The sequence below is a fragment of the Opisthorchis viverrini genome, assembly GCF_000715545.1.
Source record: "Opisthorchis viverrini unplaced genomic scaffold opera_v5_20, whole genome shotgun sequence".
NCBI lineage: Eukaryota > Metazoa > Platyhelminthes > Trematoda > Opisthorchiida > Opisthorchiidae > Opisthorchis > Opisthorchis viverrini.
The window spans coordinates 2,807,663-2,829,269 of NW_008751676.1; the positions used below are offsets into that span (position 1 = coordinate 2,807,663).

Genomic DNA, 21,607 nt, shown 5'->3' on the forward strand with positions numbered 1-21,607 from the left:
ACCTACTGTTTCCTTTGTTCGGAGTTACGGGTAAGCTAAGACGGACAGTCTATCGATGTGTGTAGAGATGTTCCGCGAGGCTCATCCGATCAGCCAGGTTAGCTGGCATTATCTAACCGATCAATTGTAGGCCTAGTTTTCGGTCCATTGTCTACCCATTGTCGTGACTGTTTTTGGCCTTGTCTGCGTCCTGTTCTCTACCTCATCTGCATTTGTAGGGTGCTTGGCCCTCCCCCAAGCCATGTGATCGCGCCAGGCCATGGTTGTGCGACCTAAAAGTCACACGCACACGCGCCGATTTCCTTGCTAGGTGTTCCACACAACGGTGTTGGTGGGAGTCGCGTCACTGAGTTTACCGGATGTGGACTGGTCCAAACAGCTGGCTAGCTACGACTAACTGATTCACACAACTTCAACAGTTCCTGTATTGGTCGATAAGTGTCATTTCACTCCACCCATTCAGATGAGATGGTGTTAGTAAAGGCATTACATGCTGCTTTTTACAGGAAAAAAATCCAAAACCAAGCAAAAGTATTAGTGCAGTATGATGCAGAATCACACCAGTTAACCGAAACTCAGTGAACAAGACGAACAACTACTGGTGTAAATTGCAGAAATAATAAATAAATAATCTGGATTATGCAAAACCAGCTTTCTGTTAGACCTGGTTGATCAGCACTCTAACTGAGGTCACAGCTGCTCGCTTCTGGTTGTCTTGAATAAGCCTACCAAATAGCACACAGTCCCCCGTTGTGAGGACTACACGATGATTGACGAGATGGTCCCGGATGATACTTGGAGCATACAGGTATTATTCAAATCATTTCTTAACGTGTGGTGACCGATGAATAGAATGTCTCGTTTAGAAAAACGGATTCTCATTGACAACGTTACACACTGAGATTTTAACCGGAAATGAGGCTGGGTCGCAGATTTCTCATGAATATGCTAGTCTTCACGTGTGGTTTGTTAAAACCTAGATTCTATACAGAACTCCCGTGATTCATTTGTCTAGCTGAGAACGTTACATTGTCTTTAATAACCGTCGCGCAAGGGGACATTTAAATTTACCCAGTAATGTTCCTCTATCACAGATCATATATCACGCCTAAGTACTGATTCTTCCCGCAGCAACCTTCGAAGTGCGTAAGTAGCAAACAAAGTTCGCCTGCCACTTCATTAGGCCACTTGACTGGAATTTCAGCTCCTGCTGGAGCATTTACCACTCGGTGATCTGACACTTAATGCCCAGAAATGTCAGAATTGAAATGGCTTTCGGGGTGACCCCTTGGTCCTTGAGAAGAAGTGATGTATCATTGTAATGCCTTAGTTGCGCCCCCAGTTTGTCGGTTTGGTGATCGATTTCACTTAGACAGTGATTGTAAAAGTAAGGTATCATGTGTATTTACTGTAGCAGTGGCTCCTACCGTTCAAAAGTAGTGGTAACTTGTTTTTCACTGTCAGTACGCGAAAATTCAGCAGTGACCACGGCGTATAAGAAGGGCATCCGTTTTTTCCGCCGAGTATAATCTCAAAATCGTTTGTGTCAAGTGTGCTCCAGTCAGAATTGGCTGGAACATCAATCAAATGTATTGAAACGGCTGATCATGCTCTTCAGAGCTAACAAAATAGCCAAAAAAATTTCAACACATTAATTCCTCAGTAGTCAATCCTCTAACATGCAATGACCTAAAAACGAAGTGAGTTTACTGAAGCGGAAACCGTCACCCGTAGATACGCCAAAGCAGTTTAAAAAAACTCGGGACGCAACAATAAATACCCCATAAAGGACACTTGCTTGTCACTATGAATCGACTTTTTAACGATATCTTAAGTGGAAGACCAACACTCCGTTCGTCTTGCAAAAACTGTGTTCACCAACAAGAATCTCTTGCGGGGATATTCATAGTCAAGTGACCTGACTTGGGAGCTACTTTGAGCTACGTTCATCTAACCTTATAGTGGGTGACTGAATGGGTGGGGTGACGGCAGCATTGTTCTTTTTTCAAGGGTGGGCGGAACGTGGCAGTCATCACCTGGCGCAAGAGACATGCGTAGCTGTCAATTCACCATTAGGTTGTGTGCATTAACTGAGTGTGACCTCAACTTATCTGATAGTGTTTTCTTTGTCCAACGCTTGCAACCCGCCCCTGAGTTACACAAGCAATGGTGACGGCGCTCGCATTGTCTAGCCAAATCGACTTATGACGCTGGAAGTGAAATACGGTGGGTTGAGGATAGAGGGATTGACCGTAGTTTCGTGCAACGGCTGTCAGCCCGCACGCTGTACAAAAGGAAGGACATTTACAAGCGCAGTTGAGTGGGGGAAGGTGGAAGTACCCACTCAACTGTGTGCTGAAGATATCTCCTTGACTAGAGATGAAACATTTGCAAACAGATTGCCAAGCTCAGAGAACAGATTAATGGTCATCTGATCAACCACCGCAGCTGAATCCTGCTGTACTTTCACCGAGCAACAGCCGGTTGTCCAATTTTCAACCCGCACTCCCATCACACATTTCGTGTTCCAGTTAGTATGGCACATCAGCAGAGCTTCTACAGGATGCAGTGAATGGTTGGTTAACGCGAATAAATGAGCTTTGCTGTATCAACAACCCTTTGAAGCCTGGTGAGACTGGTACGGTGAGAACTGCCCAGGATAAATCTAGTCAAAAGGGCGATTTATGTGCAGGACATAAGGCCAAACGGGAGTTGAACTGCAGCTCGTGTATTGAGAGGATGTTGCCATCAGTCAGTGTAAGAATGTAGACCTAAGTTGCCACAATAGTCACGTCATCGCAACGGTTGGAGAGAGTTCATTTTGAAAACTTGGATCTCTAGAGGCTTCCCGAAAGCCAGCTCAGAATAACTTGTTCGCTTTCAAAGACTGGCGAATGATATTAATGCTGGACGACTGAAAGACTCCTGCTGTGTCATGTAAATTTATTGTCCTTGGCTGGCAGAATAGCAGAGAAACAGCAATCTTTGGATGTTGGGATCATACAGGCTGTGAAACCCCAATATAAGTTTGTTGGGTAGCTGGGAGGGTATCGGTAAAAAGCTATGAAGGTAAGCTGAGAGTTGTACTTTTGAGGTCAAGGGTTCGATTTATGGCTGGCGAGATAGCCAGACTCCATGTCTAGGTATTCTTGGATAAATAGGAACGTCCGTGTGTTCCCACACTTCTGGTACGGTAATAGTTACTAACGAACTGTCAGAACGTTCCGTCACAATTAGTGGGGTATACCATTTATGGAAAGTAGGTTTCAAGAGACCAAGAACCTTGGTGTCGCAATTGCGTCAACGGAAAGATTAGTAGACCTGTGGAATTTGGACTAGATTACCCTGTTTCTTTGAAGGCCATCAACCGGCCTGGTTAGCTCTAAAGGGTTATTTCCATTAAGTATGCGTTTTGAACCTTGTTTGTGCAAAACAAGGGTTTGTTTCTGATTTTCTGCTTCTTTGAAAATTAAGAGGGAATCGTTTGTGGCACAGACCGTGACAGAAACCAACGCATATATACAAATCCGCAACGCATACGAACTTGCGTCATTCGTGCTGTCAAAGAATTTAACCAAACTAACGGATCGTGCGTCCAAGGCAACTGTAAGAGCAGTCTAACTCCATGGTTGTGAACTTGGCTCCTCCGACCTCAAGGCGCTTGACTATCGAGCTTACCTGAGTGCATCGTGCTCCCAACGAATAGGCGAACGAACGATTCCCAATTTGTGAACCAGAACCATAGGAACAACAAATAAAACTCATTAGAGCTAGCTGGTCGAGACGTATATCAAGTCATATGAAAAGCACTACTTTCCACTCCCAAACCCTTGTTGACGAGGAACAGGTTGTCAACGCTAAACTAAATCGGCAGTTTCCCCATTGAGTACTAGGTGATGTTTCTCGTAAGTGAAATCAGGGCTGTGGGGTGTCAGCTGATACAATGAACCTTCGAATGGTACTGATAGACAAACTGAGGTTGTAATACCTCTTTCGAAGTTTTGTTGAAATGATGATTGCGACATGCACTTCAGTGAACGAGGTGTCCAGTAGCAAGTGCGATTAACTATGGACAGACCGCACCTTGATCTGAAAACAAAGATGTTTGACAGCACTATGGTGCGATACAAAGGATGAACCGAACACTAGTAAATCCGGCCAATAATCCTAAAGATACCGAAAGAGAGATGACAAACCATGTCCAAAAGGTCTTGATATGTCACCGATTCACAAACTTGAAGTCACCTGGCAAAACCCAAGAAAGCAAAAGAAGTGAGCAGCGCGGCAACTTGCGGACTATGAAAGAACTGCAGCGTCTTAATAGCGCCAAAAAGCAAACCCGAAGTGCGATTCGTCGGTGGTATGCGGGTAAGGCGCTTTGAGATTCGAAAATACCAGGCCACCGAAATAACACCCGCTTACAGCGGGGCGCCAACTCAGCTGGACACGCTGTACCTAAACCAGAGAATTTTAGGTGATTCACCAGCCCTAATACGTTAAACTGGTGTCGCAACTAAGGATTAAGATGGTCAAATACTGAGTTTTTTGACGTCCTCGGCGCGCAGCGGCCAGGTTTCTGATCCGTATAGTAATATGGAGGCACCACAGCATTGCAAACTGGGCCCTTGACAGAGAGCCTGATGTTACGCCTACGCCATAGGTGACGCAAGTTCGGAGCATTGTCCCAATCTGGTGGGAACACCGGTTGAGCAATGCTGGAGTACGTCGAATGGTACTCGGGGAAAATAGCTCACCCTCGATAGCTGAACTGATCACACTGCATAGGTTGCACTGGCTTGGCCACGTGCTGCGTATGCCAGTCGACCGACTCCCTCGAAGGGTCGGTCGTGGAAGGGTGGAGACGAGTCTGAGGCGGTCAATGGCTTGGCAGTGAAGCATAAAGTCCATTACTAGCAAACTCAGCTGCGCTGGTCGTTGCCGTCTTTTTGGATGGGGACTCCGAGACGGGCCACATCAATGGCTAGAGACATTGTCAGACATGGATGGCCTATTCGAGCCCTCAATGGCGCTCATGCATCCAAGCTATTGCCTTCAACATATAGCTCCCTCCCGAATCCCCCTACTTAACAGTCCCTCTACAGTGCTGTATTTGCGCACTGATTTATCAGCTCCCGCCTCCAATGCGCAGCTACCTACCCCACCTCCCCGCATCATCCGTGAACGAAACTGTTGCAGCTACAACCACTGTACGACAAGTAGACGGTTATTACAGCTGACAACGATGGTGATTATGGGGCGACTGAGATGGCACTAGTGTGAAACATGTTTGCCTCGGTAAAAAACGAAATCTCATGCTTTTCCATCTCTTGATGACCAACCCAGAGAACGCGACAAGGGGACGATGCAGAGGTAATTAGAATCCCGTATATTGTTGTCTAAGAGAGAGCGTCACAAATAGTGCTTGATCTATGGTACAATACAATACAATGACGAAGGATCATCAACCAGCCGACCGGTCAAATCGGGGAACAAACTAGGCGCGTGTACTACTACTAAGATATGACGACACCCAACATGCGCCGCCGTATACTTCCGGACACGTTTTGTTCAGGAGATGGAGCAAGTTGAGTGAGTCGCACAGACCAGAAACTTGATGAGGAAGAGTCGACAGGCAGAGAAGAGGTAGAAGCGAGAAAGGGAGGGGCGAATCAAACCAACCGGATACCATTAGGTTGGATACAGTTCACCGTTAAATCGTGAATTCGCGTACCAGAAAGTAAATAACAATAATAGTAATGACAAGGCGGATAATTTAACATTTTGGCAACGTCAGAACAGGACTCGGGAAATCCGAACAAACCAATGGGAGCAGGAAAACAATGCCCAATCAATACTAAGTCATACAGATACGGAACAAGAAGTCGAGGTATCGGTGAAGTTTCCAGGTGAGCAGTGCGGTGTTGTGGGAGGAATTGATAGACGAAGGGTAGAATCAGAATCAGTGCGGGATGAGAAACGGAGCGTCTAGAAAGTGCCGAAAGCGGATTGAAAGGCCAAAGTAGTAACGGAAAAAATATAAAGTGCCAAGGCAACAGAGGGATCAAGCATTCGGGTGGTCTTCATTGTAAGGTAGCCAGATGTGGTATAGAAAAGACCATATGGTGGGCTATGTGCAAAACATCACCTGCACTGTTAACCAGCAAGTAATATTGTTCACGGGTCCCGGAAGTAGTTTGCAGGAAATGCGTTCAGGAAGTTTGTGATGGGAGGAACAGCACGGCGCTACACAAGTGGCAGTAGGGAAAGCACGGCGGCGAGTAAGGATTGGCATGGAGAACTAAGTAGTTCAAAATAAAAATAACTACCACCGCAGAAATTGACATAAGATCTCACACATGAGCGCCGCCGGCTTGGGTGTGGGCTATTAACATCGGAGAGAGGAAACTTGAATACAACGGAATTGTACGGGCACTCGAGACCTCGTATATAACAAAAACCGGGCAGTGGGCTGGACATATTTACGTGACACACTTCAGACACACGAAAGCGAACATGCTAAGGGGAGTGAAAGCATACGAGTTATATAAGGGGTTGTTGTGTTGAAGAGAACATGGGGAAATGAAGCAACCACAGATCGCTGAGTTTGTGTTGATTCAATGTCAGGATAAGAATTTCGAGTGATGATCACGGAAGATGCATTATTCCTGGGGCGCTCTGTGCACCGCTTGTGAATGACTTGGAGCCACCGGGTGCGGAACGTTGCCCGTCGGCTTTAATGGCTGTGGCAATTGATCGGAGTAATACGATTGAGTTGACGGACTTGTGCTCGGATAGGTTGTAGTGTTTTGTGGCGAATATAGCCAACGACCTTGTCCAGTGGGTCCGGACGACCTAGGCACGGTGGAAGCCGCAGGGTTGAGTAATGTGGGATTAGTTGAGCCAGTGTTGTTCCAGGGAGGACACATCCCAATAGCTGCCATTGCCGCGACCAGTTGCTGTTGCTGATTCCCAACAGAGCTAGTGCCAGAGGACAGTGAATTCTGGAGTAAATTTGTGTTATTGTAGGCTGACAAATCCATGCCACCAGCAGCCAGTTTGCCAGGTGGGATTGTGGTCGTGCTGCCAACAGGGCCGGAAAAGCTGCTAGTCATAGAGCTGGAAGGCCAAAGACACGGAGATTGCCAATTAGCAAGATGAGAAGGGCCCTGTGCACCTAAGTTCACTTGCTGCTGTTGTTGTGCCTGTTGCTGTTGTTGTTGCTGCTGTTGCTGAAACAAATTAACGAACATGAGGAAATTCTGGTTTGATGACTGTTGTGGCGACGGAGCCTGAGGATGCAGTGCTGTGGTTGGATTGTTCAAGCTCGAAGAACTGAAACTATACGGTCCATTAGTCGTTGAAGTCGGGTAGACCCCCGTAAGAGGGACGGCAACAGCGTTAGACGCTGTCTGACGTCTTCGCTCGGCACCGATTGGTTGAATTGGGACGGTTGGCGGCTGATGTACACCAGAATTATTGCCCAACAAAGACCCACTGCCCATAGGGACGGCGGGGCCACCACCTAAAAATGAGACACAGAAAACTGTAGCGAGAAACAATTCCCACAAGCAAGCACTAATCAGTACCAGCATCAATGACAACAACAAGACGTTCCTATGTCCAGGTGACATGCACCAGAACGCGCCAAGAAAAAGCTTATTCCCTATAATGTTCGTGTTGTGAGTATATCATATCCAGTCCCATCAACCTTTGTATCACTGGCTATGCTTATCGGAGTGGGGTGCGCGCTACATGAGCTTTAGATAAAGCTCAGATGAAACCGACTAGATTTTTATTCAGTGCGTCCAAAAGACCACTATTGCGGCTTCCAGTTGCGAGCTGGGAATCCACCCAGATATTTGTTGAATCTCTTCGTAAGAGGGTGAAAGACTGCAGATGACAGGTTGTCCAAAATAAACAGCCCAAAGGATAAGGGACACAGGAGGAGGAATAGATCACAAAGACGAGAAGAGTGAATCAGGGAACAAGTAATAACAAAACAAGGTTTGATGAGTCAATTGACTGTATGGTCGTCGATTGCACAATTGTTCCATTGTGACGAAACACGTTCGCATTCCTCAGAGGGACAAACAACTATCGGTCAGCTGTTCTGAACAAAACACATAGCCAGAAAAAAAACTAAGCCGTATTATACTATAAAGACCCTGTCACCTAATTTTCTATCAACTTCAACAACAGTGGAAAAGAACAACTATCGGTCAGCTGTTCTGAACAAAGCACATAGCCAGAAAAAAACTAAGCTCTATTATACTATAAAGACCCTGCCACCTAATTTTCTATCAACTTCAACAACAAATAGGGCCTAACTAGATGCAATTATTGAACTCACCATTGAGAAGATGTGAGGAGTAAGAGCTACCGGAACCAGGAGTGCCGGGAGGCATGAACGTAGGTATACAAGGCGGTGGTGTGTAGGAATTTGGCGCCGATACTGTCGGACAACTCATAGCAAGCTGTGCCTGATTGAACAGAGGATGGGAAGTGCCAGTGAGGTGAGCAGTTGAGGTTGCTCCCGCGTGCTGCTGTTGTAACAAAGGAGTTGATAGATTACCCGAGTTAGCAGTTTGCTGCTGGTGACTTGATGAGAAAATCTGATGGAAATGTGTCCCAGGTAAAAGAGTAGACAGAGAGGCGGAAGGAACTTGCTGCTGTGAGTGCACTGTGCTGGAAAGGCCATTGATAAATGAATTCCGCAACTCTGCATAGGCGTTTGGGTTGACGGGGAGTGACGGCTTTGAACGGCTAACCGTAGTGACGGTGGCATTTTGTGCGAACGTGGAAGTGAGCATCGTACCGGACGTAGACACACATGCTGTACTCAGAGAAGACAGTTGGACTGTTGGCTGTTGCTGAACAGCAGCAGATGTGGACTTCAACGACGCCGGTTGTCTTAGACCACCAGAAAGAGTGGTCTCCAAACCGGTGGGAAGCGCGTCCGTTGGATAATCCGAACTAACCATCGCAGAAGACATGAGGGAGGCTGATTGGTGCTCAACAGCACCTAGTTGCATAGCAGGTATTGAAGTTTGATGTGGGACGGTTGAATTCCCTGACTGGAAGGCAGAGGAATGGAAAGCTAAAGAATTCGGATTGAGATCCCCGGCATGGAGTTGCCAATCTGGTACACCAGTAGAGCGAATTGAATCTGGAGCCCGGAGTGTTGTCTTAGCTAGGGCGACATTCGTAACTGGACAGGATCCGACGACTGGGGCTATACTCAACTCAGACGTTTGGGTATCAATAGTGAAGCTTGGTTCTGAGAATGGGGCGCAAGGTTGCGAAGCAGCAATCGAAGGTGGTTCAGATTCCTGCCATTCCGACTGATCTGGACGGAAACGTGTCGAAATTGTGGGATGAACATACTCAGAGCTCTGGGTTTCTGGAGAAATGGCTCGTTTAGTGGGTGTTATTAGCAAGGTATCTGTTGCTATGCCAGCACATGGAGCAACTTCTAAAGACATCAAAGATGGGGGGTACGTATCCCCTAAGGCAATAGTGGTAGCAGCTAGATTGGCATTAGTGCTTCTTTGGTGAGCACTACGCTCGGAACCTGGGGCACGAGCAAAGGATCGTACCTGTGTAGTTGTTGTTGGAGGGGTGCCGGAACACGTTGTCGAATGGCTACCAACACCAACACCACCACCAGACCCAACAGGCGTAGGCGGCTGTGATGAATGAGTTGTACTGACAAGAGTAGGTGATACGGTTAGTGGTTTAAATAGTGTGGAAGTTGCGATACATTCAGACTCGACTACAGGAATATCCTGTGGGTGAGTCACGGACGAAGAAACGAACAGCACATCATCTTGGAAAAGACTCGTGGAATGACCAACAGAAACAGCTTCAGTGGTGCTTGTAGCAAAACCACTAGCAGTGGCCGTGATACTCTGAGTGGAACCGTCGACTGGGGAGGAGCAGGTCACTACCTTTTCCATACATGAGTTGGTCACGGCAGACCCGCGTGTTGATTTTGGATTCAAGGGTGGGAAGCTAACCTCATCCAGGGAATCAGGGGCCGATTCGTTTGCGGTTGAAAGTGGCAAAGCTAGATCAGGGAACATCTGACTGCTTGTTGAAAACGGTGTTACGTTGAGAGACAGAAGCGAGACAGGTGCCGTTGTGGGCGTCATAGACGGAAAAGTGCTCATAAGGTTTGGAACTGCATATTTGCTAGCTCCATGGCTGACTTTCGTTTCGTTAGACTTCGTTGATGCTTTCGAGGGATGAGGAATCAAGCCAGCCGCAGCTACTGAGGCGAAGTTACCCTTAGACGAGGTACTACTGGAAAGCACTTTGGCACTCCAAGTCGTTGCGCTCGGAGCATTCGCTCTCGTAGACATGATGGTTCCCCCGTTAACTGATGATAGCGTTGTGATGCCACAAAGTACCGTACTGTTATTATTACTGTTGGAGCTAGTACCGGAGGCTAAAGTTGTCGGTGTTTTCAAACCGGTTGTCGGGCCCCGTCCAAGATGTAGTGAGGCAGATGGCTGTGAAGAGCTGGAACGAGCAGAGACAACAGATGGGACAGAACAAGCTACGCTGGTCACTGTTTTAGCTGTTCTTCTCGTAGGTTTAGAGCTACTTGTGCCACGACCACTGGCAGTAGCAGTTTTGGAGACACCCGAAGAAAGAGACAGCGTGGCGGTCCCATTTATTTTCGCACAAGCGCTCATGATCGGCTTACCCAAGGTTGAAGTAGTGGTAGAAGCTGACTTCTTTAAGGCAGCATACATAAGTAAAACATCGTTCCCTGCAATGGAGCCATTTAACAAACCCTGAATGGTTTCATAAGTTCTTTGAACTGCATCGACAGGTCCTTTCAAATAAACCATCCGCTCCGTAACTTCATCGCTTCTGGCGCTCTCGATGTCTATCTGAATACCACTCATGGTACGCAGAGCACTAACAACTGCTCCACCTTGTCCGATAACTTTTCCGATGTCATGGCGAGAGACCGGAATAGACAAGCGCTTTTTGAAAGATCCGCTGGTAGACGAAGTTGTTTTCCAGTCAGCTGCTTCACCACCACTCCGGTTTTGGGTAGTGTTCTTTTGTGCTCGTGTGCCACCAGAGGGAAGGACAACTGTCCATGAGTTGGTTTCAGTGTTGGAAGAGGTAGTAAATCCAGCAGATAGATACTGACTCAACTGCGCACTTTGAGACTCAATTAGAGCGTTCCAGTTGACGTCACCATTTGCACTAACCGTGAGTGGATAGTAGCTGGAGGTAACCGGTAAGTTGGATAGAACATCCTCGTCTTGTGGGTTGCCAAAAATATCCATATTCTTTTCCGAGTCTGAAGGTTGGGCTCCTTCAGCTGCTGCCCGCTTCGCCGCACGTTGACTTTGTTTCTTACTCCGATGTTTCTCACGCTTCGCCTCGGTAGTGGCGGCGGCTGCGGACCGTTCAGTTTCAGGCTCAACAGGAACGACGGGGACCGTGTCAACACCTGCGGGGCGTGTCACACTTGAGTGGCGCAAAGGAGCCTTCCCGTCTGAAGCCGCCGTGGTATTAACCTCGCGCTCCGCAGATTGTCTGTGGGCCGGTGATTCAGTAACAGTGTTGACTATTTTCTCAACGCTTTTCCGAGTCCCTGATGTTTTTAGCTTCGCCGCAATAGCCCCCAGAAAGGATGCATCCTGTTCATCCATCACATCTCCGTTACTTTCATTGGATCGCTGGCTGTCGAATGAACCTTGGCGGACGTGACGAACTGCTTGACTAAGCGTTGAGTCATGCCTTTCCGGACTGTAACCGAAGAGAATAAAGAGGATAAACATATGACATATTTAGGGCAAATCGAAGTTACAGTAAGCGCACTGGGGAAACTGAGTGATAACTTGATATTTCAAACTGAGGCGATGCGAAATGTGTTGAAGGTAATCGTGACTATCACACTGATTTTTCTCTTTCCCATACTTCTCGTTCGCCATAGAAACAGCTACATCTGATTGTGTTCCAACAAGCGCACGACGTAACAAAAGTGCGCTCAAAGCTAAATACCGATGATTGTCTTACCTAAAACTAAGAGATGGAAAGGCACCCCTTTCAAAAAGCCGGACACGCCTCTTTGAACCGTAGTGAAAAGCAAACACATCCAGCAACATGGTGGCGTCAGTTTGCTTACCTAGCTGAATAATCTAACAGAGGTGACCTCGGTTGAAGTACGAGTTAGACTATAGGACTTAGAAAAGAAGCACTGAACAGGAGCCGGGTGTGGATGAACATATTAGTGTTCCAGTACTCTACAAAATGCCACTGGCATGGACCAGTTGGTCTGCATCCAGAGCAAATCCAAGATTGATCATGAGAACAAAGTGACTTCGAAAAGCGCAACGTAACAGGATTTCAAATTGAAAATAAATCAACTGATAATTAGAATCAGCCATTTCCGAAGAATGAGCAAAGCCAGAGTATGCTAACCCAAGGATACGACCGCAGCCCGGTGTGGGGCTGAGTGTGTGAATACCATTCAACCGTAAATATGCGTTAGAAGCATCCAATAATAACGGAATCCGATAACGTCAATCACGAAACACATAACACAACAAACAGACTGGGCAGCTTTTCAAGCTGAGTAGAATGAGTGACAGGGTTGCGCTGAGAATCGCGGCTGTAAGGTCAGGGAAGGACATTCAGGTAATGTCTGTCAGAAAGCGAACAGCAATTAGCGGACGTATACAATTATAAGACAAAGCCGTCCACCTACTAAGAACAGCTCTCACCAAAACTCAGTATTTTCGGGGCTACCGTCCGACTTTTCAGGCAACCGTCGGGTCCCTAATCCTAAAAAGGCGATTTGTAAATTTAGTTCAGCATTTCTTCGGAACGCTGATGAATAACTCTCACAACAACCATCACAGTTTTGACTTCCTGATAGGAGTCCATGTTGAAAGTTGACGCTTCGTAGCCGTAAATAAATATGAACAAAACAGACAGATGGGCCTACAACCAACCAGATAATCAGGATAGAGCCTGCCAACGAACACACTGTTGAAAACAGTCAGTAAGCACCACTAGCAGCAGCAGCAAGTTGAATGATACGTACATTGCTCAACCGGTCGACCAGGCAAACAGGGTCATTCTTGGGTCGCATCCACAAGCACGGGAGTTCGGTGATTAAGTTTACTTGACATAACCATCGCATAAGCCGTGTCCAAGAATATGCATATATACATACGCTACCATAAGTGAAAGTAGAAAAGTAAACTTTTCGACACAGCACACTATTTATTAGTTGGGTGAAAACTTTTGGACAGCCCATTGTCGATTTTCTCCTGCTTGAGGCTCATCAGGTAGACGTAATCTCGAAAATTCCGCCGGCCTAACATTCCAATCGAAGTTTTATCGTTTCTGTGTTGTGCCTACACCATACCTATTTATCCCCCACTGCTTGACATTCATCAACCCATTAACCATTTTCTGACTTGATTTGGTGTAGATTCTGAACGCGCTTATTGATTTCTAAATATTTTGTTGTCCAGGATCCCTTTTGGATCAGTATTGCTCGACAGAAGTCCTCCAATCAATATGTATACCTTATTTGTCACTTCGTTCGGTGCCGCATTTCCTGACAAACCTTCGAAATTTTGGGATATTGTGAGCGACTGAACATGGCCTACCCAATCGCCGAATACAGTAAACGGTGGGTCATCACAGAAACTAGGGAAAATGTCACTTGACTGTTTCTTACCACTTGTTTTTTCAATCCCATCTTTTCTTGCTTCTTACCCATGCCCAAACTTAGGTAGTAGCAAATCGCATGTTATTGGAATGGTTCTTTTACCCGATGGTTTCGGGGCGTACCCATCTGATGAGTGCTGTCCGTGAGCTATTCATTCGTTGCAGTTAATTTACTTTTGAGCATTGGAGCCGAATCATATATGGCGTGCGCTTGCGGTGCCACGGGCTAGGCGACTAGTGTAGCGCTTCAACCAAATGGTCCTTAACGCAGAGTGGTTCTATTGGCACTTCGCACTCACTCTAGTTCACTACTTCCTGATGTAAAAAAGCCTACGCTGCTGTTGGTCCCGAATCAGAACGACCGACGGATGACCACTAAGGCATAGGTGAGACATAGCACCCGATATCTGCTTTCTCTCGTTTGATGAAAGAACCCCATCCAGAATGCAGTGCGTAGGATCTCCATAACAGAGAGTGGAAGGTGATAGGTCTCTCGGGAGTCGTTCCGCGGGGTGCGAATGACGACTCTATTGGTCCACTTAGACACTCAACCGATCACGCTGAGGCATTTCGAAGTGCGAGGATAGTGGGGTTAGGTGGGTGAGATTACTCTGAGCGCAATCTCCGGGTTCCCACCAGTCTTATGTCCTGTTTGAAGATCGAATTGTACGCAGCTGAAGAAATAGTTCCAATTTACCTTGGTGTTAGCGGCAGACTCGACTGAATCTCCCGTTCATGATAAGTAGATTGTTATTGGGGAGATAGTCATTGGTTTGTTCACTGAGCTCGGCACTTTGACTGCAAACGTATCATCACCAATCGAGGTGACATTATCAGTGCGTTGTTAGGGAGCGTAGCATGGGTCGGTGGACGTGCGTTGAGTGGTGTCATGTGTGTGTTGATATACGTGCTGCTAGCCGTGTATGACTTTGGATCATGATTAATTGTTTGATCGAAAGGTTCCATTTGCTGTTATCCTGTGTCCTGATTGATCGATGACCACGTGACATTTAAGCTTGATCACCCCGTCCTTCTCGTACTCTGGTCGGTGCTGGAGTGAGTTCTGTCCCTGACCCCTCTGAAGTCCAGTTCGTGACCTTTTTTGATCCTACTCCAAGGAGTTTCTCCTTTTGTTAACCCAATAGTTGGCTTCCTTTGAGTATTCCGGTTGAAATATTGGTCCTTTGCACGTGTTGGTAAGTAAATTGGATCAAGTTCAACGCGTCAGTTGATTGAATTTGTCGTGGAGTATCAGGCTTCCTAATGCAAAGATCTTTGACTGGATTCGTGACCTTCTTGGTCTTCACGTATAGATACCAGTGATAGGGGTCATGTCTCCTGATGGCCGCATTGTTCATAATTACCTCCAACTTTGTCTAATGTAGAAGTGTTGCAATTGATTTGGTACATTACATTATTCCTCTTGGTTTCATCTTAGTTGTCCTTCGGTTTTGAGATCAATTTCCGTGAAGTGGAACTCAGTTTGTGGGCTACGGGGATCTCTTTTCGAGTTACTACTCTGGTTGTGAGTTGAGATATATTCTTCTTCAAGCTTCTGTTGATAAAATTCCCTGGATGTCCATTGTTTTGGAGTACTCTGAACTTTCTTCTTTCTTTCCTTTCTTCCTTTTTCCGCGGTTCTGTAGTACTGAAGTGTAGCTCCGTCCTCTTGAACAGGGTTTGGATGCAACTCTTCTTGTGGTTCATTGGATGATTGCTGTTTTAGCTCACTTGGTCTTTTACGTTATATACAAGTTTCCCGAGTTCCATCCACCTTTCGGTTTACTAGAACTCCCAATTATAGTCGGTTGTAAACTTGATACCTTCAAAAGTGGTGTTGAGCATTTTGTGCGCATTGTTTCCTGAACCTTGTTTCATTATGACAAGGGTGTCGTCTACATAGCAAATCTACAGCTTTGGATTGATGACTAATGTTATCATGCGCCCTAATCTTTGCACCAACGTCTCAGCGATAAATCCCGATATTGGAGGTCCCATTGGAGTCTTTCTCAGCTATCGATATAATTGTCCATCTAAGTTGAAGTACTTATCCGAGCAAAAGTCCAACAGCTTGTTTCATGGTTCCTGTCATGTTTGAATCCCTGAGGTGAAATAAACGCTTGTGCTGCACTGTCACCCCACATTAGCGGACTCTTCTGACCGAACTTGGGTTGGCCGGTAAGTTAGTACTGCAGTGTTCATTAGAATGCAGAACCATTGCATGCTGCATTTACGTAACGATTCGTGTCACATTTGTTGTTCCTACTTTCTACGTGCTCATTTGGAGCGACTTGAAATGTGACGGCAAGAGTCATGGACCTGCCTAACTTGATGTACGTCCTATTAGTTTAATATCCGCTTTTAGCTGTAGTTCACTATTTGCGTAGCTTATGTGCGAGTTCGCGACCACAGAACAAAATCTTCGACACGACAACACAAGGCTATTCTGTATACTCGGATTAGGTATATTGGTTATGATTAAGTCAAGCAGTGTTCACCAGGTCATGTTGTTCTGGACCCTGGTTAACACTACGTTACGAATGGATAAAGTAAAACACAACTATTCTATTCTTATCCAGTCCTAATAATTGCCAGTATTTTCCGTGCTACATCTGAACATGTCATTAACATAAATGTTTTGTTTTCGGTTCATTTTCGAATTGAGCTAGATGACACACAGATCAAGATAACGATCATCACACAGCTTTAACACATTCGGTCACTATATCCCAGTCGGAAATATTTAGGGTTAGTAAAATTCCGGAATCGTTTTAGACGCCCGCATCGGACTAAAATGTCACTGTCCGGTACAGAAAGCATGTGATATGATTCACATTAGTCATTTGCTAGTGCTCGGTACATGGGGCACTCGGTGTGAAGCAAGTTCTTCCCCCCTGGCGGGCTCCCGATTTGTATGAGAGGACGGTCCGTTGTCCTTTCGGGTGAGGGGGCAGATGTTGATGCGCCTATTGCAGTGAACAACAGGCAGCGGCCGGACTACCAGAGTGCGGTGGGTTGTGGTCTAGTGGGCGGATCCCCTATTAAAAGCTGCATTAGCCAAATAGCGGTATCATGTCGAACGCCGGTGTAGATGGCCCTCAAAATAGGTCCATCGTTACAAGGGAGCCGCAAGAAGAGCTCCACGGTGTTGGACACTTTGTAGGACCGCCCATTGTCGCTTTAGTGACATGGTATTCCATTAAGCCATTTAAGGCTTCTCTTTAGCAGGCGACACTCAAAAGCGTCAACAAAAGACTAGCTTATCATCCCCACGGCCCATCAGGCTATACTGGGGAGTGTGTGACACTCAAAGAGCCTCTCATACTAGGTATAGGTCAGACTAACACGATCCCTTAGTCCTATAGGCTGGGGGATGGAATATGTGAAGAGACATACACCTTGAAAATGTGAATGGCTATGGTGGTATATGCCAGCTCCCACTGCTCTGTGGTCAGGTTTTTGAGCCAAATTCTTCGGTTAAGGACCCGACTTGTACTTCTGGCTGAAGTCTCGAACTCGTTTTGATGACCCACCAGGCGTCTTCAACTACAAGCCTTTGACACGTAAAATCTTAGTTATACACTACTCCACCTAAAATGGTGTTTTAATTCAACTAATTCATTGAAATGACATTCATATGTTCCGCTCGTCTACCTCCTATGAAGCTGTTGATATTTTGTGATTATAGGCTTAAAAGCCTGTGTCTCCAAGACGGCGTTTTGAAGATGAGCGCTGCATAAAGAACAAGCAACTGATTACTATTCCTCCTTGAGGAAAGAATACCGTATTCATTTATTTCTCATGTGTTCTGTTCCTAGCTGCTTGCTGAGATGCCAACAACTTCAACAGCACTGCTGGATGCTGTTCAGTAGTCGGTTCCTATCTAGTGTGTACTCAGCACTAATCTTCTTTTGCTTCTAGTTCAGTTGTAGGTTCGTGCAGCGAACGATGCTTGAAGCCGAATGACCGCTACAATTGAGTGAACGGTCGTAATGGAGATTTCAACAGTGACCAGTGGTTTAAATTGGCACATTGCTGGGGAACAGTGGAGTAAACTGGTATCCCCTAACAAGTGCAAGCGTCTGTAGTCAAGATTCAACCTGAATTCTATGCTGTGTCACCTCGAGCGCGTAGCCAGTCCTGCCAAAATCTCTTAGGCGTCGGGGAAAGACGCTCTGAAATATATAACCTTGATAAGAATTGTAAACAGATGGTACCAACTTTATTGTTGCTGCTGGCCTGTCTTGCGTTTTTGGCATTCAAACAGCGCTATCTTAGAAAAAACACGAATGTCACACTCACAGGCAACCGAAATTTCGTAATATCCGAGAATATATTTGGTAGTAGTAATTCTCATCGTGGTTTGTTAACCGAATAGAATAGAGAGAAATACAGTTAATTGTCGTTTACGATATCTATCATTCAGTATTTAAAGTTCGCTCCGTCAACCAGCTCATAAAACTTAGCGTGAGAGGGGATGGTCATGTAGCGTCAACATCTGCGTTCTCTTCTCCTCTACCATTCAGTTCAGAGGGCTAAAAACAGCCGTTGGAACGGCTCCAGTTCTGAGTGTTGAGGACTGCGAACACATGTAGGCAACCTTCGAAACGGTGACGAAGGGATGGTGAGCACTTTCATTTTTAACTAATGCTAGGTTATTTTTAAACGTGTTGTTATTGACAATCTCCCACAAATCCAAAGTCTAAACTTCAGATAGCTGACGGAGGCGCATTTTACCCATCCAGCACTTCTTCGGAAAACTAACAGATGGACCGACTGCAACAATCATTCCGCGACATCAAGAAATTTAACAGAACTACATGGGATAATAAGAGTGCGTTTATATCATCAGCTGCTATCATCTCAACTATTTAAATGGTTGCAAAAAATACTGATCAAAATGAAGCTCCTGGACTCCCTGGTGAATGGATAAGCATAATACTATAATAAAATTAATGGAAGATGTCAGGTCTTCGTCGACTTTGATGTCGTACACAAATTTTTAGGGGGTCTCCGAAAACGAATGATTCCGTGAGCTAATGAAAATGGCTTTGTTATCACCTATATAGCGGAATCGTGCACCTCAACCTATGAAACTCTTCATCTTAAATTGGAGTTGTCTTCTCAGAACCCATGTGACAGATTTGTGAGATATCTTTGGGATCTGTGGAACATAGCCTCGTGAACTAAAGTAGCCTAAGGAATCGGCAAGTGGTACCAGTATCTGAGGGTTAGAGTTATCAACCTGGTTGCTACTGTTAAACTATCATGCTGAAATCGACTGATGGCCTCCAATGGGCATGCTCATGAGCACAGTTCGATATGTCCTATCGATATTGCCCTACATCAAGTGAATCACGCGGTCGTCTAGCGAGCGTAGACGCAAAGACTTGACGAATGCATATGAAAGACAATTTCATTGTTTAATGAAGGTTGCCAAGTGACGAAGCCACAAAAACTATAGGACCGGAAAAAGCTCACTACTGTAGCTAATCCTATTGTGATGATGAACGATGAAGACCAGATAACAGAGGGTCAGAAATGTAGACACATGACTGCACATTTCTCAATCGCACAACCTTCGGGCTGATCTTACCCGGATCCGCATATGTCGGTCAAATGATTTGTGAGAACAGAGGGCAGACTAAGACGAACAAGGACGGTTTCTTTGCAGGAGAATTCGCCTTTAAGTAACCCCTTACGAAAAACTGGGAAGAAGCTGAAAGATTAAAGTACATTAAGGAGTAAAATGTATCCATCAGCTGCATTCTATTTCACACGGAGTTAGGTGTGAGGACAGGAGCTGTCAGTTCTCCGTTCAGTTTATCCTCCAGTAAGGATAAAACTCCAATAGTACTCAAGAACCAGCCTTATTATGTTACCAGCCATAATTACACAGCCCTTGCGTGGTTATTCAGAAAATCAGATCGATTATCGTTTATTGAGGGAACAGTAACGAGAAGCTTGGCAAGTCTGCACCTAATATTCGAAGGTTAGTCCTTGAGTATGAATAAGACATTATACACATAAACTACCCGAACGCTTCTTCTCCCCGCGCATACACCCCGTTCATACGCAGGCATTCATGTCCCAGCCCGCTGTTCATACACGAAGAACACTATTTAAACGGTTGAACTCACCTGTGGTCATCCGCTCCTTCCTGATCCCCACCATCAGGTGAAGGACTGACATTTAAATTCCCCTCTGTCGGATTCGATTGAGATGTTTGAACAGCTTCTTTGCCTTGTCGTTCTTTCTCCTGCTTGGCTTTGCGTCTCATTCTTTTCCGTTCGCGTTTCTTGGCTTGCATTGCTTCCCGGATTGCGCGTTCCTCCTCCTCCTGTTCAATCTGCTCCAGCAGACAATTTGCATTCTTCCTTGCCTCCCCTTCCTGTTTCTCCTTGGCAGCGATGATGATTTCACGGCACTGCTGGCACCGCTTCGCTAGTTCCTACAGGTTTTGAAAATACGACGCGATCAGTCAGACTCGGATCGATCACCAGAGCGTGCGCTCCGTGTGCGAATAAGCATGCGCGCACAGACGCACAGACGCACGCACATCGCACGCGCCGTCATCGCTATCGATTGCTCGAATCGATGAGCAAGTGGTCTGACGATCAGCTGTGCGTAACTGCGTCGGTACGCGTGTGCATGCTTGCAGTATACGAGCAGAGGACAAATGCTGAAGGTGGGTCTATGAGAACCTGGAGGACAGTAAGTTACGCCGTCCCAGCAGATAACCCGGCCAGGCACACCCACTGTGACGGCTTACAACAAAAGACAATAAAAGAGACGTCATATGAACCGCTACCTGCATAACAGGCTTGACGAGACAGCCAGAAGCGATCTGTGCTCAGCCAGGTACTCTGAACACAGATAAACACACATAACATCCAGGTGTGCTATGCACTAGATAACAGCCAACCAAATATCGTGAGACTAGATGAGCTGGCGAGGTTCCCCCGCTGCAAATTGCAGGCGGTAGCAGTGCGAGTTGGCAAACTGAACCGCAGCTCGGAACTCAGGATGAGACACTCACATTGGGTTACCAATATCATAGTATTGGTTCATCGACCCAAACCCTTGAGAGATTCACAAACGTCTGAGAAATTTCATTCACCGTATAGGCTACAACAGCTGTAGCGACCTAGGTACAACAATGACGAACGCTGCGGTACTTAGATGTTTATGATGAGGTAGCAGCTAATGGGTTAGTTATCCGCGAGTGACGTCAAATGGTGGAAAGCTGTTGAACCCGAGCAAACGGGCTTTAAGATGATCGGAAACAACAGATTATTTGGACACAGTAGGTGGAATGCACACAACCCTGATCAGGTTATTTTGAATGACATCGTCGTTTGAAATAAAGACCGTAGTAGATTTCTCCACGAAGTTGGCTTACTGGAATATGGGCCATCTTATCTGGTAGTTTATTGAACAGATACTTTGCGGATAGATACTGTACGACGCAAAAAGTGGTGAGTTGCAACCCCTTTATAAACGGCCGTGCGACATCGACCAGGGCATCTGGCACAGTCAAGATAAAGCGACTGTTTATTTGTTTTGGCGGGTTCACCATCCAGCAGGACAACTGTCATCCACACGTTTGTTTATCGCTTGGAGGTGTAAACAGAACAATGGGAAAAACCCTATCAATCGCAGTCAGTTCAGAAAACAGCAAAATAAAGTCAGCTAGTGGAGGCAGGAAAATACACCAAGCACAGCTCATTAAAAGTTCTGGCAAGACAGAGAAAACAGAGACAGTATCTACAGATGGAAGCGAATTTCACCAATGCATCTAAATGTGTTGAAGTGTACCTTTGTGGCGGTAACGGGATGCGATCAACGATAGAGCGAAACCAGTGCCTCAGATCAAATGTTTTTGCATGATGAACTGGAC

General features: G+C 46.0%; 2 protein-coding genes across 2 annotated transcripts in view; one reads left to right on the forward strand and one right to left on the reverse strand.

The window, feature by feature from the left end:
- T265_01849 (hypothetical protein) overlaps positions 1-3,621 on the forward strand; it is a gene marked incomplete at both ends in the record, with an annotated part of 87,214 nt that extends 83,593 nt beyond the window's left edge. Inside the window, one exon of the mRNA XM_009165959.1 lies at positions 3,475-3,621. Within this exon, the coding sequence (XP_009164223.1) occupies positions 3,475-3,621 (147 nt within the window). The remainder of the gene's footprint in view (positions 1-3,474) is intronic.
- Positions 3,622-5,362: 1,741 nt separating this feature from the next.
- The window catches only part of T265_01850 (hypothetical protein), a gene marked incomplete at both ends in the record, with an annotated part of 54,555 nt that continues 38,310 nt past the window's right edge, over positions 5,363-21,607 (reverse strand). Inside the window, 3 exons of the mRNA XM_009165960.1 lie at positions 5,363-7,522; positions 8,351-11,772; positions 19,848-20,158. Of these exons, the coding sequence (XP_009164224.1) occupies positions 6,660-7,522; positions 8,351-11,772; positions 19,848-20,158 (4,596 nt within the window). The remainder of the gene's footprint in view (positions 7,523-8,350; positions 11,773-19,847; positions 20,159-21,607) is intronic.